Source organism: Natator depressus, chromosome 6, assembly GCF_965152275.1.
Source record: "Natator depressus isolate rNatDep1 chromosome 6, rNatDep2.hap1, whole genome shotgun sequence".
Taxonomy (NCBI): Eukaryota; Metazoa; Chordata; order Testudines; family Cheloniidae; genus Natator; species Natator depressus.
The window spans coordinates 23,752,971-23,776,637 of NC_134239.1; the positions used below are offsets into that span (position 1 = coordinate 23,752,971).

Here is a 23,667-nt window from a genome sequence, read left to right on the forward strand (position 1 = left end):
AGTGGAGAAAAATGAGACCAGATACAAAATGCAGATTATATAGAGTGATCTGCAATCCTTTTAGATTACTTTACATACCTCTGAAAAAATGTTGTGTATTTCAGAAAATATAAGTATTTCACTACCTTTATTTCTGTTAACTAATACATATATGTTAGACATAGTATTACTGTAAGTATTGGGAGTTCACGTTAACTGAATGTAATATACTCTCCCCACAATTCTGTTCACCTATGTCAAGTATCCCGAAACACTTTGCCTTACCAAATGTAAGCTTTGGCTTATATAAATAGGAAAACTGTCAGGAACAGGGCACATGCACGTTTTACCATAGCAACAGGTAGAGAGAACGAGGAGTACTTTTTGCTGATACAGACTAACATGGCTACCACTCAAACAGGGAGAGAGTTACTCTCACAGGCCAGTACTGGAATGACTCAAAGGAAAAGGACAAGATATATAATTGTTCTACCTGGTACAAACCCAGGAGGTGTCTTCATGCCCATTGGTACCTGGAATGACTTTGTTCAGAACAAAGAGATAAGGGGTATGCCATGGTACCAGAAAAACAAAGTAGAAAGCTGATTGGTTAAATCTTGTTTCAGATGATGCATTCACACAATACCTTTTTATTTGTAAACAGGATGGGTATTAACAGCATAGCTTTGGGAGTGTAACTTTGGGAGCACACCTTCTTTGTAAGGTGAATTTAACCTGGATGATGCACTGCACAAGATGTACTTCCTGGAAACTGGTATTATACTGAGCCTATCTTCTTGTACTATACTATTATTAACATTGTGCAATAAACCCAACTGATGTTATTGCATCTCAAGTATATTTCTTAATGAAACAAAGTGTGGTCAAGCAGTTGACTTTTCAATTTATCAGCATTTCAATTATCACTTGGATAGGTAGTTATTGTTCCCCATATTTTGTGGATAAAAAAGTTGTATACGGTTACTTCAGGATTCTATTCCCAACTCTAAAATGTCAGACCCAAGTCCCATCCTCTTAGCCACATTGGTTTTGGATTAGCAACCATATTGGCTATCCTGTCAGTATCCACTGCTTCAGCCACCAGATGGCTCTCTTCTCTCAGGGCCAAGAAGAGACTCCAGGAAGCCCTATCTTTGCTGTCTATCAAAGTCCTCAAATTCACTTCTGGAAAATCCAGAAACAGAACCCAGGTGCTTTATACAGCAAAACCAACTTTTACCCACTTTACATATTTTTCATGTTACCCCAATGAATATGCTACTTGGCTATGCTGCCTACATAGTAGAGATACTCATATTCATCTCTACAAAGTAACAAGACATATCATTTGCCTGGCAAGTAGTTGCACATGGTGCTATCTACAGAGAAGGGGAATCCCATTTGTTATTTCTTTGCTAAGAAAATTCTCTGCATTCTGGTATTTCTGATATATCTTCATGCTCCTTTGTTTTGCTCCCACGGACAATTTTTAAAAAGGAGATTTTTTTTCCTTTTTTGTATAAAATACATTTTTAAAAAGTTTAAGTATTTAGGACAGTGGATGACAAACCTTCTCTTGCACTTTTAGTGCAGTGTGCTGTTCTTCTAGATGTTCTACAGCAAGTCTTAGGGCATTGGAAGATACCAGCTAATAGTTACTTTTCAGTTGCTCGAGAAGTGAGACTCTTTTGCATGTTTACAGTTAGAGAAGAACTAAACAAGTTAAATGGTTGGCTCTCATGTTCAAAGGGCAAAGCTATCTTGGTCTCAAAAGGTCTTTTTACAATTAATGAATATTGTATCCTGCAAATCCAACTTGCAGTCCAAGAAAAATAAGACAACAGATTCATACTGTGCAAGCTGCAGAAAATACACCAATTCCAAAACAGGCAGTTTTCTTCGACAGAAAAGAGGTCAGAGTTTGAGACGTTTCGGCAAAACTAAAGCATATTCCTGACCTGTGTAGAAGCTGTTAGTCATCTCTAAGTTATTTGACCATATTACAGTTCCAAATAAAACAATTGTATCAATGTTGGGATCCTTTAACATCTGACAATCAAATTTAAAAGGTAAATCAAACTTCAAACTGATAGAAGGAAACACTTTACACAATGCATAATTAACTTAAGGAATAACTCACTGCCACAAGGTGTCACTGAGACCAAGAACGTCACAGGATTCAAAAGGCATTTAAAGAAGTACGGTGGCCTTTACTGCCCACCAAGGGCCCATTCATGGCTAGGGTTGCCTCTGTGGCTGTCCTGCCTCTATTTCCCTTCATCCAATTCCCTTTAAGAACTCACCCAGTCTCCAGTGACCTACCAAGCTCAATCCTTTAATTCCACCAGTTCACGTCAGGCTGGCAACAGAGTCAAATACCAAACTCAAAAGTCCAAAACAGTTTTTTAGTTCACCTTCCCTTCTTTAACTCCTGTGAGCAGGAGTTATCTGGCTAGGGCTCTGCAGGATCCAAACTTGCTTCTCAGAGCTACTCCTTCCACCAGCCCCAGCTCCACAGAGTCTCCTGAGCATCCTGCCAGGCCTCCAACCTATGGCTGTCTCAGCTACCCTCTCCCCCACACAGCTTCCTGTTGCCTTTTATATTAATAACCTGATTCCTCTCAGGTGGGACTCACCTTGTAACCAGAGCTGGCTTAGCACCAGGCTCTCCAGCCCATAGGCAACCCAGCTTATTACAGACATTTTATATGTACAGCCACAGGATATATTTTAGCTTGTTAAAGAGATAGGAACCCTCATTCTTCTAGGCATGAACCACCACTAGTTGGAGAAGGATTTAAGTAACTTCCAATGGATAGGTGTGATGGGGTATACATGTCCTGCACTGGACGGGAAGGGGTTAACCCCATACTGTGGGCTGAGGAAGCCATGCCCCATCGCCCCTGCGGGGTAGGCTCTACTGGAACCACAGTATAAAAGGGCAAAAAGAAAAGGAGTACTTGTGGTACCTTAGAGACTAACAAATTTGACTAACCACAAGTACTCCTTTTCTTTTTGCAGATACAGACTAACACAGCTCCTACTCTGAAACCAGTATAAAAGGGAGCAATCCAGCTCAGTCTGGGCTGACAGCCGAGGAGAGAGGATGTGCGCTGCAAGCTCCTGCAGCCAGGAGCTGTCGGTGCCCCAGACCACAGAGGCCAGGCACACCAAGACTGCCCACAGAAGCCTCCAAGGGAAAGGCATCTCCAGGAACTTTGCTGGTCAGCTACCCTGGCGAAGTAGAGAACCTGCAGACTATGGAGAAGATAGGCAGGGTAGGAAGTGGCCCAAGGGAACTAGACATTGGTCTGGCAATGGAATCGTGAACCAGGTCAGTATGTTTTGGATGGATCCCTGCTGGATCCCCTGTTTGGATGGATCCCAGTAGTGAATACACTTGCAACTGACAGGGCCCTGGGCTGGCACCCGGTGGAGTAGTGAGGGCCTGGATCACCCTGCCCAAGCTGCCAATCCACTCTTCGGTGGCAGCCCACCCCCTTTGCCTGGCTGCCTGACCACACTGCCCTGCAAGGGAGGGCAGCCCCTAGTGACTCCTGCCACCCGGCCACACTGCCCTGCACAGGAGGGCAGTTTGACTGCCCAAGAAGAATGTCAGACACCGGGTCTGCAATGGGAGCGTGCCAGAGACCCAGAGCAAGGAACAATGATCAGTCACTGTTTATACCCAGGGGCTTAAAACACATGAGATTCAATGGTTGGATCCAATCACAACATATTGGTGTGTCCATCCAGAGTGTGGGACTGGACCCAGTTCAGATAACTACTAAAAGGGAATAGGAATCTTATTGCTTTAATGATTCTCTACTCTGTTTACAACACAAAGGAGTGAATGCATTTTACTATAATCCATAGTTGGCAGCAATTACTTAAGATCTTTAAAAGCATGCATTAGCCTAATGAAAAGCATTTTTGTAGAGAAATGATTGATAATCCATTGCAGAAAAATGCTACAAAAATGTAAGAGCAAATGAAAATGCTTAATCTGTAACAGACAACAATTAGCCACAGTAGAAAACTGCCTTAAAAAATGAACTACCGAATGGGATGAAATTCGGCTCACAGGAACAGCAGTGAACTTCTTCTTTGTATGAAAGATCAGAAGAAAGCTGCAGACAAAAGTGAAGACCTTTCCTGTTGTTGCTCTTCATTTAACCAGAACTGCTGGAGCTGAAAACATTTTTAACATTATGTTTCAACACCCCTCTGAGGTAAGGACATACTATTCCCATTTTACAAGTGCAAAAAGGCAGGCTGACAAAAGGTAGGATTTGCCCAATATAATAAAGGAAGTATATGGCAGAATCAGAGATAGGTCCTGATGAGTTTATCTTCTTAGCATATATTCTTGAAGAGGTTTTTATAGTTTCCTGCGCTCTGGTGTGACACGTCAGCACTAAGAATTATCCAGAAGAGCCACAGCAATTTGTCTCACTAGAAGTTACGTTCAGACCACTTCATTTCATGCAGTCACTGCCAGAAGTGATGTTCAGTTACAGGGGCCTGATCTACACTATAAAGTTTTACCAGAAAAACCTTCCTTGCGTCAGCACTTTATTGTATGCTTCCATACTTAAAATTGAGTCCTGCCAACAAAACCCTCAACCACGTATGACGCTCAAGTTAAACCAGTTCAGTGAACAATATAAGCCCTCTGTCAGTATAGTTCTACAAGCACAATGCCGGCATGGAAGCAGAAGTACCTGTACTGATGTAAGCAGTCCTCTAGCAACAAGCAATGATTGCTCTGGTTGAGCTTTTGAACTCTGCTGCCCAGTTAAAGCCGTGCAAATCTGCAGATATCCGCTTTAGATCTGTCGATGCAGTTATCCACAGTCCATGTTTGCAGATCAGGTGCAGATACACATTTTGTATCCACGCAGGGCTCTAGTCACTGTGACTGGAAGTCTTCCTCCTGTTTAAAATCCCCAGCCCTGGAAATGCCTATTTTCTGCCATTTCTACAAGCATGACTCCAGCTCACCCGCCTGCTGCTGCATGACCCAGGAATGAAGTCCTAGATTTCCTCAGGTTGTGGGGAGAGGAAGGTGTGCAGCAACAGCTGCAGCATTCCCACCAGAATAAAGATGGGCACGCTGACACCGCAAAAATCCATGGAGATTATGGGGTACAGCAGGGATGAGGATCAGTGATAGGAAAAGGAGGAGGGGTTGCAGCAGGTTTATCCTAAGTCAAAGGAGCAGAGCCTCAGGTTCAGTACTGCCCGCAAGACCTGCCCCTATGATGACCAGCTTGATGGCATACTGAGTGGGGATCTCACCAACACCTTGAGACTTTGGACACCCCAAAGACTCCAGGGGAAGACCCTCTGGAACTGGCAACCCAGGAGATCACTGAGAACGGGGATACAGATTGTGCTGGGATAGCCAAGATCTCTTCAAGTCCGAGCTGGACCCGCAGAGCCAATCAGTGAGGAAGTGGACTCTGGTAGGTGCAATTTAACAGGACTCCCCATAAATGCAGGACATTTTGTTTATCTTTTCTAGGTCCCCCAAAACACTTTGCTACACCTTTCCCCCATCAAAACGGTGACCAATTGTGCATGGGGCCAAAGGAAGTCTGTCTTCAACTAGCTGCCTTACTTTAAAAGCATGAAGTGGCTGTACTATGCAATATGCAGTCAAAAAGACTGTAAAAACAGCCAAAAAGCATTACCAAATACATACTTTTACAGAAAATGCTTGCTTACAACCCACAGAAAGCCACATTTAATGGACACAAAAACAGAGCACTTCCACGGATTTCAAAGTGAAAGTCTACATACAACTTACAGATCTTTCAGCGAAAGCAGTTACTAAGCACGTCCAAGTGTGTACATTTACAGACTGGGGTTACATTTTAAAAACCCCAAAGAAGGTGAAAATGTGTGATCAATTCAGGTTTTGGCCTGGACAGGCTAACTTCACTAGCCAGCAGTCACAGGGCACTTGTGCTGCTGTTGAAGAAGCTGGTTTACTTTAGCATATGAAACTTTTCAGTCCACTGGCTCATCACGGAATTTTTCCAGCAATTAGCATTTAACTTTTGCCAGGACATTTTTAGGCAGAGCTGCCTTTGTTTCTCCCACCACAATAGGTAATCTTCCCACAACACTCTGTAAGGACCTCTTCAGGTATCATTGCTGAGAAGAGCTCAAAAGCATGACTCCAGGTGACAGCCAGAACTCTAAAGCAGTTCCCGTCTCTGCCCTCATGATTAATACATCCTCATGGCTCATGACTGCCTGTAGTAAGTGTCGCAGTCTTTACTACACCTGAAACTGTACTATTAAAAATTAATAAAGGAGTAGCGATTGTGAACCTGTTTGTTTATTTTAAACAGCCCAAGGGAAGAAGTACAGAGCTGAAGTACTTATCTTCTGTCCTACCTCCCCACCCCACACCTAACACTCTCTCTGTTTATCAGTGACCTCAATGGCAGTATACTTAAAACTATGTCCTTTTTACACCAGCTGACAGCCTAAGCATGATAAGAAGGAAAAGGAAACTGACAGGGAAGACATATTCTCCAAATTGGTGCAAAGTGCTGAGTCTGGAGCAAGTAAGACTGGTGAATGGAGGAAGCATATGCTGGAGGGGATAAATACAGACAAAGAGATGCACCAAGACACATGCAGCTGTTGAAACAGACTCGGCTGCTAGAGCACATTATGGATCAAAGCACCCAAAGATCAACTCCACAGCAGCTACTACACAGCACGGAGAACCACCTGGCAAGAGCATGAGATACTGGGGCCCACATTTGTAAAATTTCAATTGGTATTCTATTGTTTAACAGTTCGATTAAAAGTGTGATTAATTTTTTTGAATTAACTGCAATTAATTGACATCCCTAGGCATTGCTGAGCTCAGCACCTACTGCGCTCAGCACCAACTCTAGCTCAGGCCAAACATCCCTCTCCTCAAAACTCCAGTCCCCCCAAGCAGCATTATCCTTTCATTTAGCTCCAGTGGACAATAATGAGAACTGATTAGGCTATACCAACTGCAACCTCTCAGTCATGCAGTTGAGTGTGGACAGTATCTTGCACTTACTTCCTTGCAAGCGGTACCTAATAAAAACCCAGATTTCCTGTGTCTTACAATATAGAGATGTGGACCCCCCCCCACCCAAAAAATAAATTGATAAACCAGCTAAATTACTGTCTGGGTACTGCAAGATGTGTCTTAAAGCTTCCCTTACCAGCACAGAACTTGCAGTGGCCTTAGTAATTAGCGTGGTCTCAGGCTACTCAAAAGCAACAGATGGCCTGTCCACCTCATCCCTCCAGCAGCACCTGGTCAGCTTCTCCAGTGATTTGTGTGGCATCCATGTTTTTGGCAGTGAGATGGAAAAACAGCACAAAACACAGTAGATTATAGGAGGGAACAGAGGGATTTGTAGAAATTTTTCCCCAAGTTTCTGTAATTCCCTAGAGAAGTGATGGTATCAATGGCAGCAGCCCCAAAATACTCAGCAAAAAACATCCACAAGGTAGTGCAACAGACCTGGCGGGGGGGGGGGGGGAGAGGGGTAGAGAGGAGAGAGAGAAACAGCTGTCTATCCAGGGTGACAAACATCTTTTGCCATTACCACCTGATGCTGTGAGGACACACTGCACTGGCAGAGGCAGCCAAACGTGAATGCACTCTACCAAAATACCTATGTTGGCAGCAGTATGCAAGTGGAATTTTGGAGCGTACATAAGGGGTTAGGTCTCAATTTGAGCTGGTGACTGTGTGGTATAAAGGCTCAATCTCATTACCAATGCCAAGAACCACCTAGTACCCAACTTTCATCAGTTTTAGGCATTTACATTCAGATAAATAATTAATGACTAAGTATATCTACAAAAAGAAAAGGAGTACTTGTGGCACCTTAGAGACTAACCAATTTATTTGAGCATAAGCTTTCGTGAGCTACAGCTCATGTATGCATCCGATGAAGTGAGCTGTAGCTCACGAAAGCTTATGCTCAAATAAATTGGTTAGTCTCTAAGGTGCCACAAGTACTCCTTTTCTTTTTGCGAATACAGACTAACACGGCTGTTACTCTGAAACCTAAGTATATCTAAAATCCAGAATGCCTCACAGTCAAAATTAATCATATGAGATACATAAATATTGCTGTTATATTGGCTGCCCATAGGGACAGATAGAATCAGTACATGCAGACTTGGAACTGTTAGTGGCATTTCGTATACACTGTCAGTGCCAAAACCTGAGCATAAAGTGCTTTGACTCTATGCAAAATGTCAGTCTCGCAGAGATCTGACCTTCCTTCTATCATTCGTTATAGTCAAAAGTGGCATTACATGCTTTTTGGCCAAGTCGTCAGCTAGACAAAACCACCACAGCACACAATGCTCTCAAACTCTTCACTGCCATGCAAAGCGTATGCATACCCTGACCCTACCCGGCACCACCCCAGAGATTCACAAGGATTGAGCCAGATCTGGGAACTTCACTTCACAATGCCTGGTGTGATACCATCAACCGTGGTCAGTCTGGCTGGCCCAACGGCCTCCAGCATGCATGCTCTTGCTCTCACACTCTCTCTCTCTCTCTCTCTCTCTCTCTCTCTTTCTGTGTGTGTGTGCACGAGCGCGGTACTTAAAGGTTACAGCTTTTGTGGACATTGGTTTAAGAGGGTTTGAGGTTCATGAAAATAAGAAAGGGAGACCAATTTCCTTCCAGATCTGTTGAAATTTACATTCTGGTTTACACCATGGTGACTGGCTTCCACTTTTGAATGAGTAACATTTTAGGAAGTAAAGATCTTCCCTATAATATTTATTGAAAGATAGAAACCGACAAAATTTTTTACTGCAGCTGAATCAGAAGTTCCTGTAAAACTGGTGAACTCGTATCATGTGATCTTTTCAAGTCAACTTTCTGTCTCTCAGCTATTAGTGCCATTAAGGCCAACTCCTTACTTTGCCTGACTGTATATATAGCAAGACCATGCTGCATCTATTGCTAGGTACTAGATGCATTTCACACGCACGTGAAAGTCAAACCAAAATAAAGCTCAGTTACCATAGATTTCACACCTTCCCCTAGCCCCGTCTCTTAAACACCATTTACGACATTTTGAAAGTGTGTCAGAAGCCCTAAAGACTCTCACACACTATCCCACTCTTGGTGATGAGTCACAAAGTTTCACAAATGTGTCTGCTTTGTTTTTCCAGGCAGTTCTGCCCTGATATTTTGGGCTGATGCACAGTATGAGACCTTAATCCAAGCTATTTTGAGAAAAAAAAAATGTGAGTGAGGTTGGCGTCTCAGAATACACAGCGCGCGATGTGCAAAACCATGTGATCATAGGCATCATACTAAAGTAAGTTCCTGCTCCTGCAAGCCACACTTAGTTTTGAGAAAGCTGTTCAATTTATTGTTGATGAGAGAACAAAGTAGAATTTCTCATTAGGAATCTCCCCCATCAATGCAGTACTCACCCTGGTGTGACAGCAGGTGGGATGACCAGTATTAGCTTAAGTTGTGCTTCATGGAGAGCTTCCGAGAGGTGAGTGAGCAAATGAATCAGCTCCCTGTAATACAAACACATTGTTAGGAGACAGGCAATAGACGTGGCAGGGTATCTGCATGAGTCATTTTAAAGTAAAACTCGAGATAAAGACATGTAACAGGTAGTACACCCTATCTGGAAGTTTTGTAGCAGGTGAAACATTCTAGGCAGATTTGTCAAGGCATGCCCTTTTTCAGCATCATTAAGCGTACAACACTGCTGGAGGTACTCCTATACTTATAGTAGGTTATAGTGGAGCTAAAATTTTGCCATTTTTAGTTGTAATTTTAATTTTTCCATTTTCACATGTAAATTCTCAGCTGAAATGTACATTTTGGAATTTCCCCCTGGGACAGTTCCTGAAACACAAAGACATTGGTGTGCGTATGTGTATCAACTATATTCTCATCAGAAGGGGTTATCCCTTCAGTTCATGTTCAGTAAGAAGAGAGTTAAGCCAAGCAATAAAACTGAATGCTGTTCTGGAACAGACAGCCATTGAACAGATTCAGATGGTCATTGTACTGGTGAATTTAAGGTTAGTGGAATAGGTGAAGATGCCTTCAGCAAGCCATGCAATCTTCAAAGCGTTTTGAGGCCTCAAGAAAACGTGGATGTTTTTAGAAACCTTTCTACCTATATATTTTCTGTACTTTTTTAAAAAAAAGTCACTCTGTATGCACAAAAAGCAGATTTTTGTTTCAAAAGAGGTCGCTGACCCTGCCGTACCTGAAATTATCACCCTCTATTTGTGGCACAATTTAAAGGTTTCCACAACAGCCAGTTCTTATAAATGAATCACTAGGAGTGTGAGGTGGAAAATAAAGTCAAAGAAGCAGATAAACTCTTAGGCCTGGTCTCCACTACACAGTTAGGTTGATGTAAGGCACCTTACGTTGACCTAATAAAGTCAGTGTCTACACTACAGCCTTGCTCCCGCCAACATAAGTGTCCCACTACACTGACATAACAACTCCACCTCCACGAGAAACATAAGACTCACATCAGTACAGTTAAGGCGACGCTTGGAACGTTGGTAGTCCAGCTCCTTGTGGAAAGGGGCGCTGAGAAGCCCCAGATGGCTCCCCTCCACAGCTCCCAGCGGGAAATGATGAGCAGAGGGGGTGGCAGCCCACCAGGAGCCCGGGAGCCTGTAGGTCAGCTGCCATCGGAGCTGAGACTGGGCTCTCAGCTCCCCCACTAACCTAAGAGAGGCAGTGTGAAGCACTCCTGGTGAGGACGTGCTTGGGTCCACCGACCCAAGGAGGGTAGTGTAGACAAGCACCACTGCAGTAATTACTGCAGTGGCTGTAAGTCAACCTAATATAGGTCGACTTAAGTTTTTAGTTTAGACATACCCTTAAAAGATCCTCTTTTAGAAAGCTGCTATCATGTATAGAAGCAGAACTGTTGTTTTGCAGATACATTTGTTTCATTCTTCAGTTCCCCCATGAAACACTGAGTGCAAGGATCAATCGGCTATACAGGCAGTGTCAAAGAATCTTCAAATACTGAAGTTATGCTGTAATTTTCTCACTGTTAGGTGAAGTGGATGATTTATCAGTAAACTACATAGAGATAAGATGTAGAAATTAAGTTTAACGACTTTTAGCAGCTCAAGCAGAGTCCTTTATTACTTTCACTTCACAAATTAAATACTGTCCCTCTGTGTGTGTTCCTTAAGTCTTCGGATTCATCAAAACAAAGTAAACTTCCCTATTAGCAATAGGCAAGGTGGAAGCAGGCAGATGAGCTGAATAGGAAATTTAAAGTCTCTGTAGTTACACCGCAAACCTACAGTGAACAAGTCAGAGGAAAGAGAAAATTCCTCAACCATAATACTATCTAAGAACACAGACTTCTAGAAATTGTGGTGCCAAATGGTTATTGCCGGAATCAAACCTAAATTGCGCTGATACAAGAGGCACTTTGATGGTGCCTGTTTACTTATTTTGCTTACATTGAACAAGAAAAAGATTCCTACGATTTGAAGGTACACGAGTGGGAGGCAGGTCATTTAGCAACGGCAATCCTAAACTGTTCATTCCACTTACTAGGTTACATTAGAACTGAAGTCCCAGAAAGACTAATTTTGTGTAGAGTAATCTGCTCCAGCTGCATGATGGGAGGGGAGGAATCCCCTCCTCCCTCCCCCACCCACATGTTTTTTTGTTTTTGTTTTGTTTTTTTAAGTCAATCATCCTCTCTATAGTTAAGATTTTCACTTGGGGGTAGATTGGCTACTGTTGCACAGTTATATGCAGGAAGAAAATCTGAGCACTTTTTCAGACAGCATGGCTAAAACTGCCTCTGGAGTTTGTCAATAACTCTGCAATCTCAGTTTTGGCAAAAGTGGCAAACAGGACATTCCTACTTTACTCCCAAGAGCCTAGCACACTGTTTCTTCAGCATCCCCACTCCTCTGGAGTTTACTTGAGACCTGATTGCCTCTGGGCAAAACACTGCACTGAAATACCACTGAACCATTCCACTTGTCACTATCTTACATATACTCCCGCTCCCATCCAGAGGGAAACACTAGATTGCAAGGTTTCAGAGCAGCAGCCGTGTTAGTCTGTATCCGCAAAAAGAAAAGGAGGACTTGTGGCACCTTAGAGACTAACAAATTTATTTGAGCAGAGTGCCACAAGGCCTCCTTTTCTTTTTACTAGATTGCAAGTAATCATGAGTGTCAGTTTTCTTCATTTGCCATATTTACCATCTCCATTCTCATTCTGGAAGAGTAAGAACTGCCTTTCCCATCCTTCAGTGTATGTATTCCACATTTTGAGCACCACTATCCTGTCAAAACAAGTCATTGATTTAAATACAGCATAAGAGAATCCCTACCCCAAGCTGTAGCCACCCTTTCCAAGAGTGACATTACCGCCACATCTTCACACACAAAAGTCAGAAGCTCCTGCCTTTTATATTCCTACCAACCAAAACATCTCAATCCCCTGTACCTGCCTCATCTCCCCCAAATACCTGTTAAGACAACTGGACTTTGCAGCATAGCAGAGAGGTTAAATCTGGCCAGTTTTGAACCAAATATACTGGTGGAGTAGGGGAGATGGGGGATGATGCAAGTGAATACAAAAGCAAAAGGGTTCCCACATAGGACACCTTGCCGGCAGTTCTCAGAGGGGCTGCAGCTCAAGGACACCTAACAACTGGTGCAGTATGGTACACGGAAGAGTTGATCCATCAGGTAATCAAGTCCCAGATCATTTACTGTTTTATTGTGAAAAATCAGCGCCTTGTCCATTACCTAAATCCTGGAGTTATGTGCTTTTAATTTCCACTTCCAAATGGATGTAGAGGTGTAACCAGTGGTGAGCTGGACCAGGTTCGCACCGGTTCACTAGAACCGGTTGTTAAATTTAGAAGCCCTTTTAGAACCGGTTCTAAAAGGGCTTCTGTCAAAGTTTCTTCCCCACTCTGAACTCTAGGGTACAGATGTGGGGACCTGCATGCAAAACCCCCTAAGCTTATTTTTACCAGCTTAGGTTAAAACTTCCCCAAGGTACAAACTATTTTACCTTTTGTCCCTGGACTTTATTGCCACCACCAAGCGTCTAACAAATATAACAGGGAAAGAGCCCACTTGGAAACGTCTTTCCCTCCAAAATCCCCCCAAACCCTACACCCCCTTTCCTGGGGAAGGCTTGATAAAAATCCTCACCAATTTGCATAGGTGAACACAGACCCAAATCCTTGGATCTTAAGAACAAATGAAAAAGCAATCAGGTTCTTAAAAGAGGAATTTTAATTAAAGAAAAAGTAAAAGAATCACTAAAACAATTCCAAATATGTTAAGTTAAGAAAGGTAGTTAAGGCACCCAAACAATCTTAACCCTGTCCTGGAGTGACAACTTGCAATAACCAGGTGATTATGATTAAAGCATTTTTATTTGCCATTGCAGAGCAGAAGAAACGGATTTTTAAAAAGTCATGTTAGTTTTTCATAGATTCATTAATTCTAAGGCCAAAATGGAACAACTGTGATCATCTAGTCTGACCTCCTATAGAGCACAGGGCATAGCAAATCCCCAAAATAATTTCTAAAGCATCTTTTAGAAAATCTTGATTAAAAATTATTATTAGCGTCTTCATGTTCAAAGTTTTACCTGACCATTGATCCCCTAAACATTTGGCCTATCTATATAAAAAAGCTGAGTAATGCCACTGCAGATTTCCTCAAAATGTCAGATTATCTCGGGGACCCAAGCAACTTGGCTTGTTAGAGCCTCACTGCACATATCAAAATGGCTTATGGCGAGTCGGGGAGGAAAGTAACAGCAAAAGAGTTGCAGCTTCATGTGCAAAAAACAGGGTTTACAAACTGGCCCACTAACCTGTCAAGCCATCTCTCTAGCCCATGAGAGATTTATACTGAATAAGACAGGATTAATGATGAACGCTTAAAGACTTCATTTAGGCACACTCCCATTTGTCAACCAAGATAGATTATTTAAATCAAGTGTGCAGTCTCCCATCTTCCCCAAACAGCAACAGCTAAAAGTCCATTTACAGCATGCTATAAATTAAAACTTTACTGTGTCCCAATAGTGCTCTTCGGTGTCTTAAAACAGTATTTTCCCACATTACCACTGACAATTTTGAAAGAAAAACTGGTGTCTCACATTTTAAAAGTTATAATGAGGTACAGTGTGGTGGGAACAGAATCTGTCTTTATGCAAAGACTTTATTAAATATTTATGATCTATTTCACCATTGTCAAATTTAACTTCAGAGATGCCTCTAAAGCATTGGGAGTTTTAAGAATCTACCTACCATTTCCCTACTCTTCCAAGGCTTCCATTATCCCTGGCATAATGAAGGTCTATTTTCTAAATATCCACAGTTTCAAACTCTCCATTTGCCCCCTATAAAATTTAAGTATCTGTCCACACACTTTGGCATTTGAGATTTTTCTTTATTACTTTAGTTCATAAGGACACTGACCTTAGAATACACAGTTGGTCTTAATGCACAGTATTTTCACTTCAGCATATTTGAAGTCTACCATGGGGCATGTTATCAGAAGCCTGTTACGTCCTCCTCTATACTTATGTGACCCTTTGAAACTCAGCAAGTTTCTAACTTTAGCCTTTCTATAAGGTTGGTAAGTCTGTACCCCCTGAAATTAATGACCTGTCTGGGAAATTGGACAGAATAAAGCTGTCTACTTAAAGAAGAAATTGTCCTTTCATGCCACTTCATTCCCTAGTTAATACCAGGAAACTGGAGTGAATTATGGCAAATCTTTGATTAATAATTATTCTTCCAAGGATTAACCTGAAGGATGGAACTGCCAGCACAGGTTTTTGTTGCTTTACTCCCACCAACAATTAATAAGATGCCTGAAGGTCATCTTCCGCAGGAAGCCAAGCTCCTGCAGCACATTATAAGAAGAGCATCTTTTCCAGGCAACATCCGTGTGCTGGTGATGCCATCTATCAGCAAATGCCTGCCTGAATGAGAGGAATAAACTACACATGGTGGAATCTCCAAGTCTAGTATGACACCGAGTGGTATATTCAGGCCTCTACAACAAATTAATTCAGGACCTTTGGGGAAAAGAACAGAATAAAAATGTAGTGAATTTTTAGGTATCAAATTAGTGAAAGAATCTGTCCAGTGACACTGCAAGCAACTGCCTGAGTAGAGACAGGGAAAAGAGTGCCACTCTGCCCTCTTAATAATCTTTACCTTGTTACATTTCTCAAGCTAAATGCTACAGGATGAGAAGCTTGTAGCATTTTATTCCTCAAGCCTGTCACTATTGTTACTATTACTATTGTTGAGTGATATAAAGAAAGACTGCAATTAGGAGTCACTCTTGATGGAAACAGTTACCTTGTCAGAGAACTAGGTTTTCCTCCACATTCCCTACCTCACATGAAGAAAAAGAATCTAGTATTAGACCAAAGATCTGTCCATTGTACTGTACAGTTCTGCAGAAAGGCTAAACGCAGAGTAAAAATATCCCACTCATTAACAGAAACAGGAGTTTACTTGCTGTGTAGGAGTCTGAAAAGAAGAGGAGATTAGCAAGATTTTCCCTCCCTCATCTTTAATTGCTTCTAGTGGTTCTCAGCACAAGCATGTAAATAGGCACCAAATGAGTGCTGCAAGAGGCTAGCTTGCATAAAGAGCACATGATGACTGAAGGAAAAGAAAATCCTTAATTCACAAGTAAGTAGCAGGTGGGCGTGCTGTGGAAAGAATGCTGTTAACATTAGATCATATGGTCATTTGTGGAAACACTGGGTCTTGCAGGTAAAACTTGTACCCTTGAATTGAGGCAGTTTGCACACCAAATGGACAAATGCAGATCTGTACAATGTTTACTTCACACTTTACCTTTTTAATCTGATTTTATTTAACTTAACTGTTTCAGTTAGAACAATGCTTTCTTTTCTATAGGAAAATAGAAGTGGCCCCTTTAAAGGCAGTTCACTTCAAGTTTTTCAGATTAAAAAAAGGTTCAAAGTGTACTAAAAACCAATTAGTCTTGGGATGCACAGGCAAAGAGTAAAAGTCACTGAGAGTTGAAGGAACTGATTTAAGATTATAATAGGCTAAACAGGGGCAGGACCTCTGAGCAAATAGCCACAGCTTGAGCCAACACTGGAATATTGACAACATTAACTTTTTGCTCTCCAAAATAAATTAAAGATGACCATGTTCAGTCCATTTTATAAGAGATAAACAGAAAACATGATTTAAGGGGAACTTGAACAGTCAGAATTTCAAGCCTTGGTGTGGCCAAACTAGTGCACCAGCAACCTTCTTTCTCCTCAACCAGCTTTTCAGAAGAGCAAGGAGACTCCTAGCTTTTTATAAATAGCTATTTTTGGACTCATCAGAATGCCACACTTCTTGCACTCTTACTGATGACAAGGTGGTGGTGTTTGTTTTGCTTTAGTTTAAAGTGACATCCCTAGATTCAAGAGTTTACAGAAATGAGTAAGGCGTGTTGAACTGGGAAATGTCTTTTTTTATTAGTATGGTGCATACATCTGTGTTTATGGTGAGTTATTTGCAATGGAGTTACAGTAAAAAAGGAGTCTTAGGGGAACCAAGAAGGAAAGGCAGTACAATGGCCTAGCTAAGATGCATCCCAACACACAGAGACACAATAGCTAGATTTACAGCCATGAAAAGGCAACTCCTCGGTCTCAATGCTGGTGACATAGCCCTTTTGCCAAGGCTGAGAAAAGAGAGATCAAAGGGAACACTAAGCCATTACAGGTCCTCAGGCCTAGAAAAGGGATGGGGTTCAGGTAAGCTAAGAAAGGCTGCCAGGGACTCTCAGTGAAAGCTGATAGTCTGGCAAGGACACACACACCATGCTGCAAGGAGGACTGCCTGTTTCTCCTAGCCAGAGATGGGGCTCAGCTGGGCTCAGAGGAACTTGTAAATGCTTGTAAGGACAGATTAAGGTGTACATAAGGGGAAATATGCAATTAGAGACCTTTATCATTTTTATTCTTTTCTCTGCATGCTTTGTACCTTTGGATGAATGAATGAATAAAATAAGTAAATAAATATTTGTTTTGTTTTTTAAGATGCTGTTTTTTTTGGCACTTGAACCACTATCGCTAATCATAGGTCCTTGGAGCAACAGGGCTCACACACACAGAACAAAAGCAGTTGGGTCGATCCCATTAACACAGCTGGGAAAAGGGGGTGGGAGTGCCTGTTTGGACCCAGAGTGAGGTGGAGAAAGCAGGCTGGTCACCTATGGGGTACACTTGAGAGGAACTAAAGGGGTCCAAAGCCCAGTTCACCCCGTAACCATGACAATAAGCCATGCAAACATTGATTCTAAGCAAAGGAAACATCGAGCATTTCAGCTTGCAAAATTATTTATTTGTATTATGGTAGTGCCGAGAAGACCCATTGTTTTAGGCATATGAACACACACACACACACACACACACACACACACAAAACATAAGCTCTTTGGATAGGGACCGTCTTACTATCTATACTGATACAATCAAAGGGAAAACAGAGGCACAAAGAGATGAAAGAACTTGCCAATGGTCACAAGATCAGTGGCTGAGCTGAATGTTTCAGATGCTTACTTCAGAGTTCTACCTACTGGACCATGCTGCTGTTTTAGATAGCAATTATTTGCTGGAGAGAAAATTGAAGAACTTGAATTAAGGCAGTTGTCAAATATCCTTAACCTTGGAATTCTAGCTACAGAGAAACATATCCCTAAATTCCTGAAACTAGACACGCCACATACACTGGATCACTTAAGAGTTCTAGGATCCCTACACAAAAAAACAGGAAGACAAGAAATGCAGCACTATCATTACTATCCTCTCTGATATGCGTAGTTAGTGGCAAATCCTGAAAGCAGCTAAGGCCATAGGGACACTTACTCGAGGCTATTATACATTTTATCCTTAGAGTGCCACCACACAGACAAATAAAAAGTTTGTGTCTCAAAAACAGTTGTACTAGTCCCAGAAAAATTCAGGATTACTTATCAAGAAAATGCATCTCTCTGGGATATTTGCTCAACTAAAACCTTACTGGAAGACATGGTTTGTACCAACTAATCCAGCTTGGCTGAAATGTGGGCCAATTTTGTGTTGAAATCATTGTCCTAATTATGAGTAGTTTTGCATGCTAAATCCTTTGCTTGCTAGGTTCCTTACCCCTAGTGAGCTATGGCCAGATTTACTGTATATCTTGCACTGGAGTGTCTAATGGGGCAAGGCACCGCCTCTATCTCGCCAGACTTAGCATTCTCCCTTTTGGCAGTGGAGGGACCTGGGGTAAACCAGCCCCACTCTGGGCAGTGTTTGTTTTTCCCCCCTCTGTGTTTGCTTATCCGTATTTTCAAGGTAGGACTCGGGGCAGGCCCAAGGAGTGCTCCTCCACCATACAAAAATAAATCACTTTACAAAACACAAAACAAGAGGGGATACCTTTCCCTGCCCCCTTGCTGAGGGGGGATGTCCTGTTGTTGGCCCCACGGTATCAGTCTTTCCCCTAAACAGGCACTCATTTTTGGTTTTTTACCCTATGGGGAGGAGAGCAGCCTCTCACCCTAGCGAAGCCTATTTCCCTGCTTCCGCTCTTGTGTTCTAAAGAGCCTCAAGAGGGTCCAGGACTCTGATAGCTGTTGTCTAGGGGGACAGGCAAGTGGAGGAGGAGGAGAAAGGGGTAGAGAGCGAAGCTGAATCTGCCCCCATAAATGGAATTCCAACTAATTGCTCCTGACCCTTATTTCTTCTGTTTCCTTTTCCCTTTTCTCTCTGTCCATCTGCTTGTTCTAATTGTGCCAATCAGCTGGGATGAGACTGAGTTACTCTAACTCCACTAGCCCAGCCGCAGTTTGTCTCCTCTCCTCCCTCTCTCACCAGAGGAGGGGTTTTAAAAGGTCTGACAGCCCTCAGGCACCTAATTGGACTCAGGTGTCCCTAATTGACCTGAGGTATCTCCTTCTCAGCTTGTAGGGAAAAGAGCCTTTATCATCCTAAGACTAACATACCCAATTCCACCACCCTCTTGCAGCCATCCAGCCTGACTTTGTCATACTAAGTAATTTTAGTAAGGTACCAGTGTACAAGTCATGAGAGCTATTAGAACTTTAATGAGCTTTAAGATTGGAGTTAAAATACATACAGTATCAAGTCGTCCCGGTTAACATTGTTTTGTTGCTGATCAATTAGGGAACATGCTCATTTAAAGTTGCGCAATGCTCCCTTATAACATTGTTTGGCAGCCACCTGCTTTGTCCACTGCTTGCAGAAAGAGCAGCCCGTTGGAGCTAGCTGGTGGGGGCTTGGAACCAGGGTAGACCGGCAACCCCCCTATCAGCTCCCTGTGTGGCAGGCACCCAGCAGGCTATCAATTGCCAGGCAGTTCAGCAGTCCCTCCCACCACTGCCATGTGCTGCTCCTGCCCTCTGCCTTGGACCTGCTCCCCAGAGCCTCCTGCTTGCTGCGCAGGGGCAGGGGGCTAATGTCAGGGTGTCCCTCTCACCCTGTTCCTGCCCCCCACTCCTTTACCCCATCGCTATTGTGGTTACAGGGACAAACCATCCCAATGTGTCGAAAGAATAGTAAATATGGCAGGCGACCAGCTTGGCTTAACAGTGAAATCCTTGCGGATCTTAAACATAAAAAAGAAGCTTACAAGAAGTGGAAGATTGGACAAATGACCAGGGAAGAGTATAAAAATGTTGCTCGGGCATGTAGGAATGAAATCAGGAGGGCCAAATCGCACCTGGAGCTGCAGCTAGCAAGAGATGTCAAGAGTAACAAGAAGGGTTTCTTCAGGTATGTTGTCAATAAGAAGGCAGTCAAGGAAAGTGTGGGCCCCTTACTGAATGAGGGAGGCAACCTAGTGACAGAGGATGTGGAAAAAGCTAATGTACTCAATGCTTTTTTTCCCTCTGTCTTCACGAACAAGGTCAGCTCCCAGACTGCTGCGCTGGGCAACACAGCATGGGGAGTAGGTGGCCAGCCCTCTGTGGAGAAAGAAGTGGTTAGGGACTATTTAGAAAAACTGGACGTGCACAAGTCCATGGGGCCGGATGCGTTGCAGCCGAGAGTGCTAAAGGAGTTGGCGGCTGTGATTGCAGAGCCATTGGCCATTATTTTTGAAAACTCATGGCGATCGGGGGAAGTCCCAGATGACTGGAAAAAGGCTAATGTAGTGCCCATCTTCAAAAAAAGGGAAGAAGGAGGATCCTGGGAACTACAGGCCAGTCAGCCTCACCTCAGTCCCCGGAAAAATCATGGAGCAGGTCCTCAAGGAATCAAACCTGAAGCACTTACACGAGAGGACAGTGATCAGGAACAGTCAGCATGGATTCACCAAGGGAAGGTCATGCCTGACTAATCTAATCGCCTTCTATGATGAGATTACTGGTTATGTGGATGAAGGGAAAGCAGTGGATGTATTGTTTCTTGACTTTAGCAAAGCTTTTGACACGGTCTCCCACAGTATTCTTGTCAGCAAGTTAAAGAAGTATGGGCTGGATGAATGCACTATAAGGTGGATAGAAAGTTGGCTAGATTGTCGGGCTCAACGGGTAGTGATCAATGGCTCCATGTCTAGATGGCAGCCGGTATCAAGTGGAGTGCCCCAAGGGTCAGTCCTGGGGCCGGTTTTGTTCAATATCTTCATAAATGATCTGGAGGATGGCGTGGATTGCACTCTCAGCAAATTTGCGGATGATACTAAACTAGGAGGAGTGGTAGATACGCTGGAGGGTAGGGATAGGATACAGAGGGACCTAGACAAATTGGAGGATTGGGCCAAAAGAAATCTAATGAGGTTCAATAAGGATAAGTGCAGGGTCCTGCACTTAGGACGGAAGAATCCCATGCACTGCTACAGACTAGGGACCGAATGGCTAGGCAGCAGTTCTGCGGAAAAGGACCTAGGGGTGACAGTGGACGAGAAGCTGGATCCGAGTCAACAGTGTGCCCTTGTTGCCAAGAAGGCCAATGGCATTTTGGGATGTATAAGTAGGGGCATTGCCAGCAGATCGAGGGACGTGATCGTTCCCCTCTATTCGACATTAGTGAGGCCTCATCTGGATTACTGTGTCCAGTTTTGGGCCCCACACTATAAGAAGGATGTGGAAAAATTGGAGAGAGTCCAGCAAAGGGCAACAAAAATGATTAGGGATCTGGAACACATGACTTATGAGGAGAGGCTGAGGGAACTGGGGCTGTTTAGTCTGCAGAAGAGAAGAATGAGGGGGGATTTGATAGCTGCTTTCAACTACCTGAGAGGTGGTTCCAAAGAGGATGGTTCTAGACTATTCTCAGTGGTAGAAGATGACAGGACAAGGAGTAATGGTCTCAAGTTGCAGTGGGGGAGGTTTAGGTTGGATATTAGGAAAAACTTTTTCACTAGGAGGGTGGTGAAACACTGGAATGTGTTACCTAGGGAGGTGGTAGAATCTCCTTCCTTAGAAGTTTTTAAGGTCAGGCTTGACAAAGCCCTGGCTGGGATGATTTAATTGGGGATTGGTCCTGCTTTGAGCAGGGGGTTGGACTGGATGACCTCCTGAGGTCCCTTCCAACCCTGATATTCTATGATTCTATGATCAGGTCATCTCCACAGAGCAGGGGGGACGACAGGACAGGGCTCAGGATAGAGGGAGCTTGCTGGCAGCAGCTGCTGTCTCAACTTGTTGATCTACTTAAAAAGTCAATGTACTTAGAGTGGGGTCAGCGTACTTAAAGAGGCAATGCGTGTGTGTGTGTGTGTGTGTTTGTATATGTGTCTCTCTCTCTCTCTCTCACACACACACGCACGCGCTGTGTGTCTCTGTCTCTCTCTGCCATGCTGTCTCCCTCCATTCCTGCTGCCTTGTAGAGGTGTTAACCCTAGCTCAGTGGTTTGAGCATTGGCCTGCTAAACCCAGGGTTGTGAGTTCAATTCTTGAGGGGGCCATTTAGGGATCTGGGGCAAAAATTGGGGATTGGTCCTGCTTTGAGCAGGGGGTTGGACTACATGATCTACTGAGGTCCCTTCCATCCCTGAGATTCTATACAAACCTTTGAGGGCTCAGCCTAATGCTAGTTCATCATTTAGCAGTAAGGCATTCCCTGGGAAATATCCCACCCTCTTCCACCCTTTGACTCCACCACCTCAGCCAAGCTCAACAATCATCATTACTGTGTACTGTATAAAACTGTTTAAAATGTATACTGTGTGTGTCCCTATTTACATTAATTCTTATGGGGAAATTGGAGTCGCTTAACATCATTTCGTTTAAAGCAACATTTTTCAGGAACATAACTACAACGTTAAGTGAGGAGTTACTGTACTGCAAAAAGCTACAAGCAAAAAAAAGCTACAGCAAAAAAGCTATAAGAATCTTTGCTAAATAGGGTAACTCTTACTGGTTGCATTTCCCACCATATTTTTATGATCTATTCTGAAAGAACTATTACAAATGCTAAATGAATACTAGGCGGTTGAATAGGAGAGCTGGGAAGTCTACAAATATTTGAATGGTAGAAGCAGAAGAAACAGAGTTTGTTGTGCCCTGGGGAGTATAACTAGGAGTAATGGGATGGAAGGATGGAATTGAGAAAAAGAAAATTTCTGACAGCAAAGTCTATTAGGCTGTAGAATAGCATACCCAAACAACCAACAAGCTGTATCACTTAAGGGATTTTAATTTGGAATTGACCAAAATACTACAAAGTGTAATGTATGGAATAATCCAGCATTGGGAGCAGTACTGAATGGTCTATGAGCTTTTCTCCATAATCCTATGATAGAATATTAGGAAATTTAAGACATTTCCATAGCCAATCAACTTCCTCCTTACAGCTGACATACCACAAGTTCACTGGAAGGATCAATCAGAAAAGCCAATTTTGTCATTTATCACATTAGTATTCAAGCGTTCGTGTATTTAGGTTTAGAACTGTTGTGTTCTTTGTTACAGCTCCGCAACCCTGATCCCTTTTCAAAAAGCAGAATTTTACATAACTTCAGCAGATCCTGTTGTCGGGTAATTTGTTTGGACACACCTGCACAATTCCTGCTGGTCAGATGTTGGCTGATATAGCCAACAGGGAGTGGTGCTTAAAGTCAGCAGGCTAATTTACTGTTACAACATAAGCAGATTCAGACTAGAGTGTAAAAGCACAAATCCCATAATGAAGCCAGATCTCCTTGTTGTCTTGCCATCTGACGGCTTAGGACACTGGTTCTCAAGCTTTTTTACTGGTGACCCCTTTCACATAGCAAGCCTCTGAGTGCGACCCCCCATTATATATTAAAAGCACATTTTTATACATTTAACACCATTACAAATGCTGGAGGCAAAGCGGGGTTTGGGGTGGAGGCTGACAGCTCGTAACCCCCCATGTAATAGCCTCGTGACCCCCTGAGGGGTCCCGACCCCCGAATTGAGAATCCCTGGTTTAGGAAGTAATCTGATGGCAGAAGCTAGCTGTTCCTAGGAGCACCACTATGATGGTACAGATTCTTCAAGGTCAGATTCCAAAAAGCAGCCGACCCTACCCTCAGGGAAAGCGATGAATTGCTGGGAAATCTGTACTAAGTACTTAACAGGATTAATATAGATCCTAAATATAAAGCATACATAATTACTGTTCTGTCAAGGACC

The 23,667-nt window shown here is 43.0% G+C and overlaps 1 protein-coding gene across 2 annotated transcripts in view; it reads right to left on the reverse strand.

The window, feature by feature from the left end:
• Positions 1-23,667, reverse strand: part of CHID1 (chitinase domain containing 1) — a 241,024-nt gene that overhangs the window by 187,254 nt on the left and 30,103 nt on the right. For both annotated transcript variants that reach the window (XM_074954813.1, XM_074954812.1), the window contains exon 8: positions 9,457-9,549. In XM_074954813.1, the coding sequence (XP_074810914.1) occupies positions 9,457-9,549 (93 nt within the window). The remainder of the gene's footprint in view (positions 1-9,456; positions 9,550-23,667) is intronic.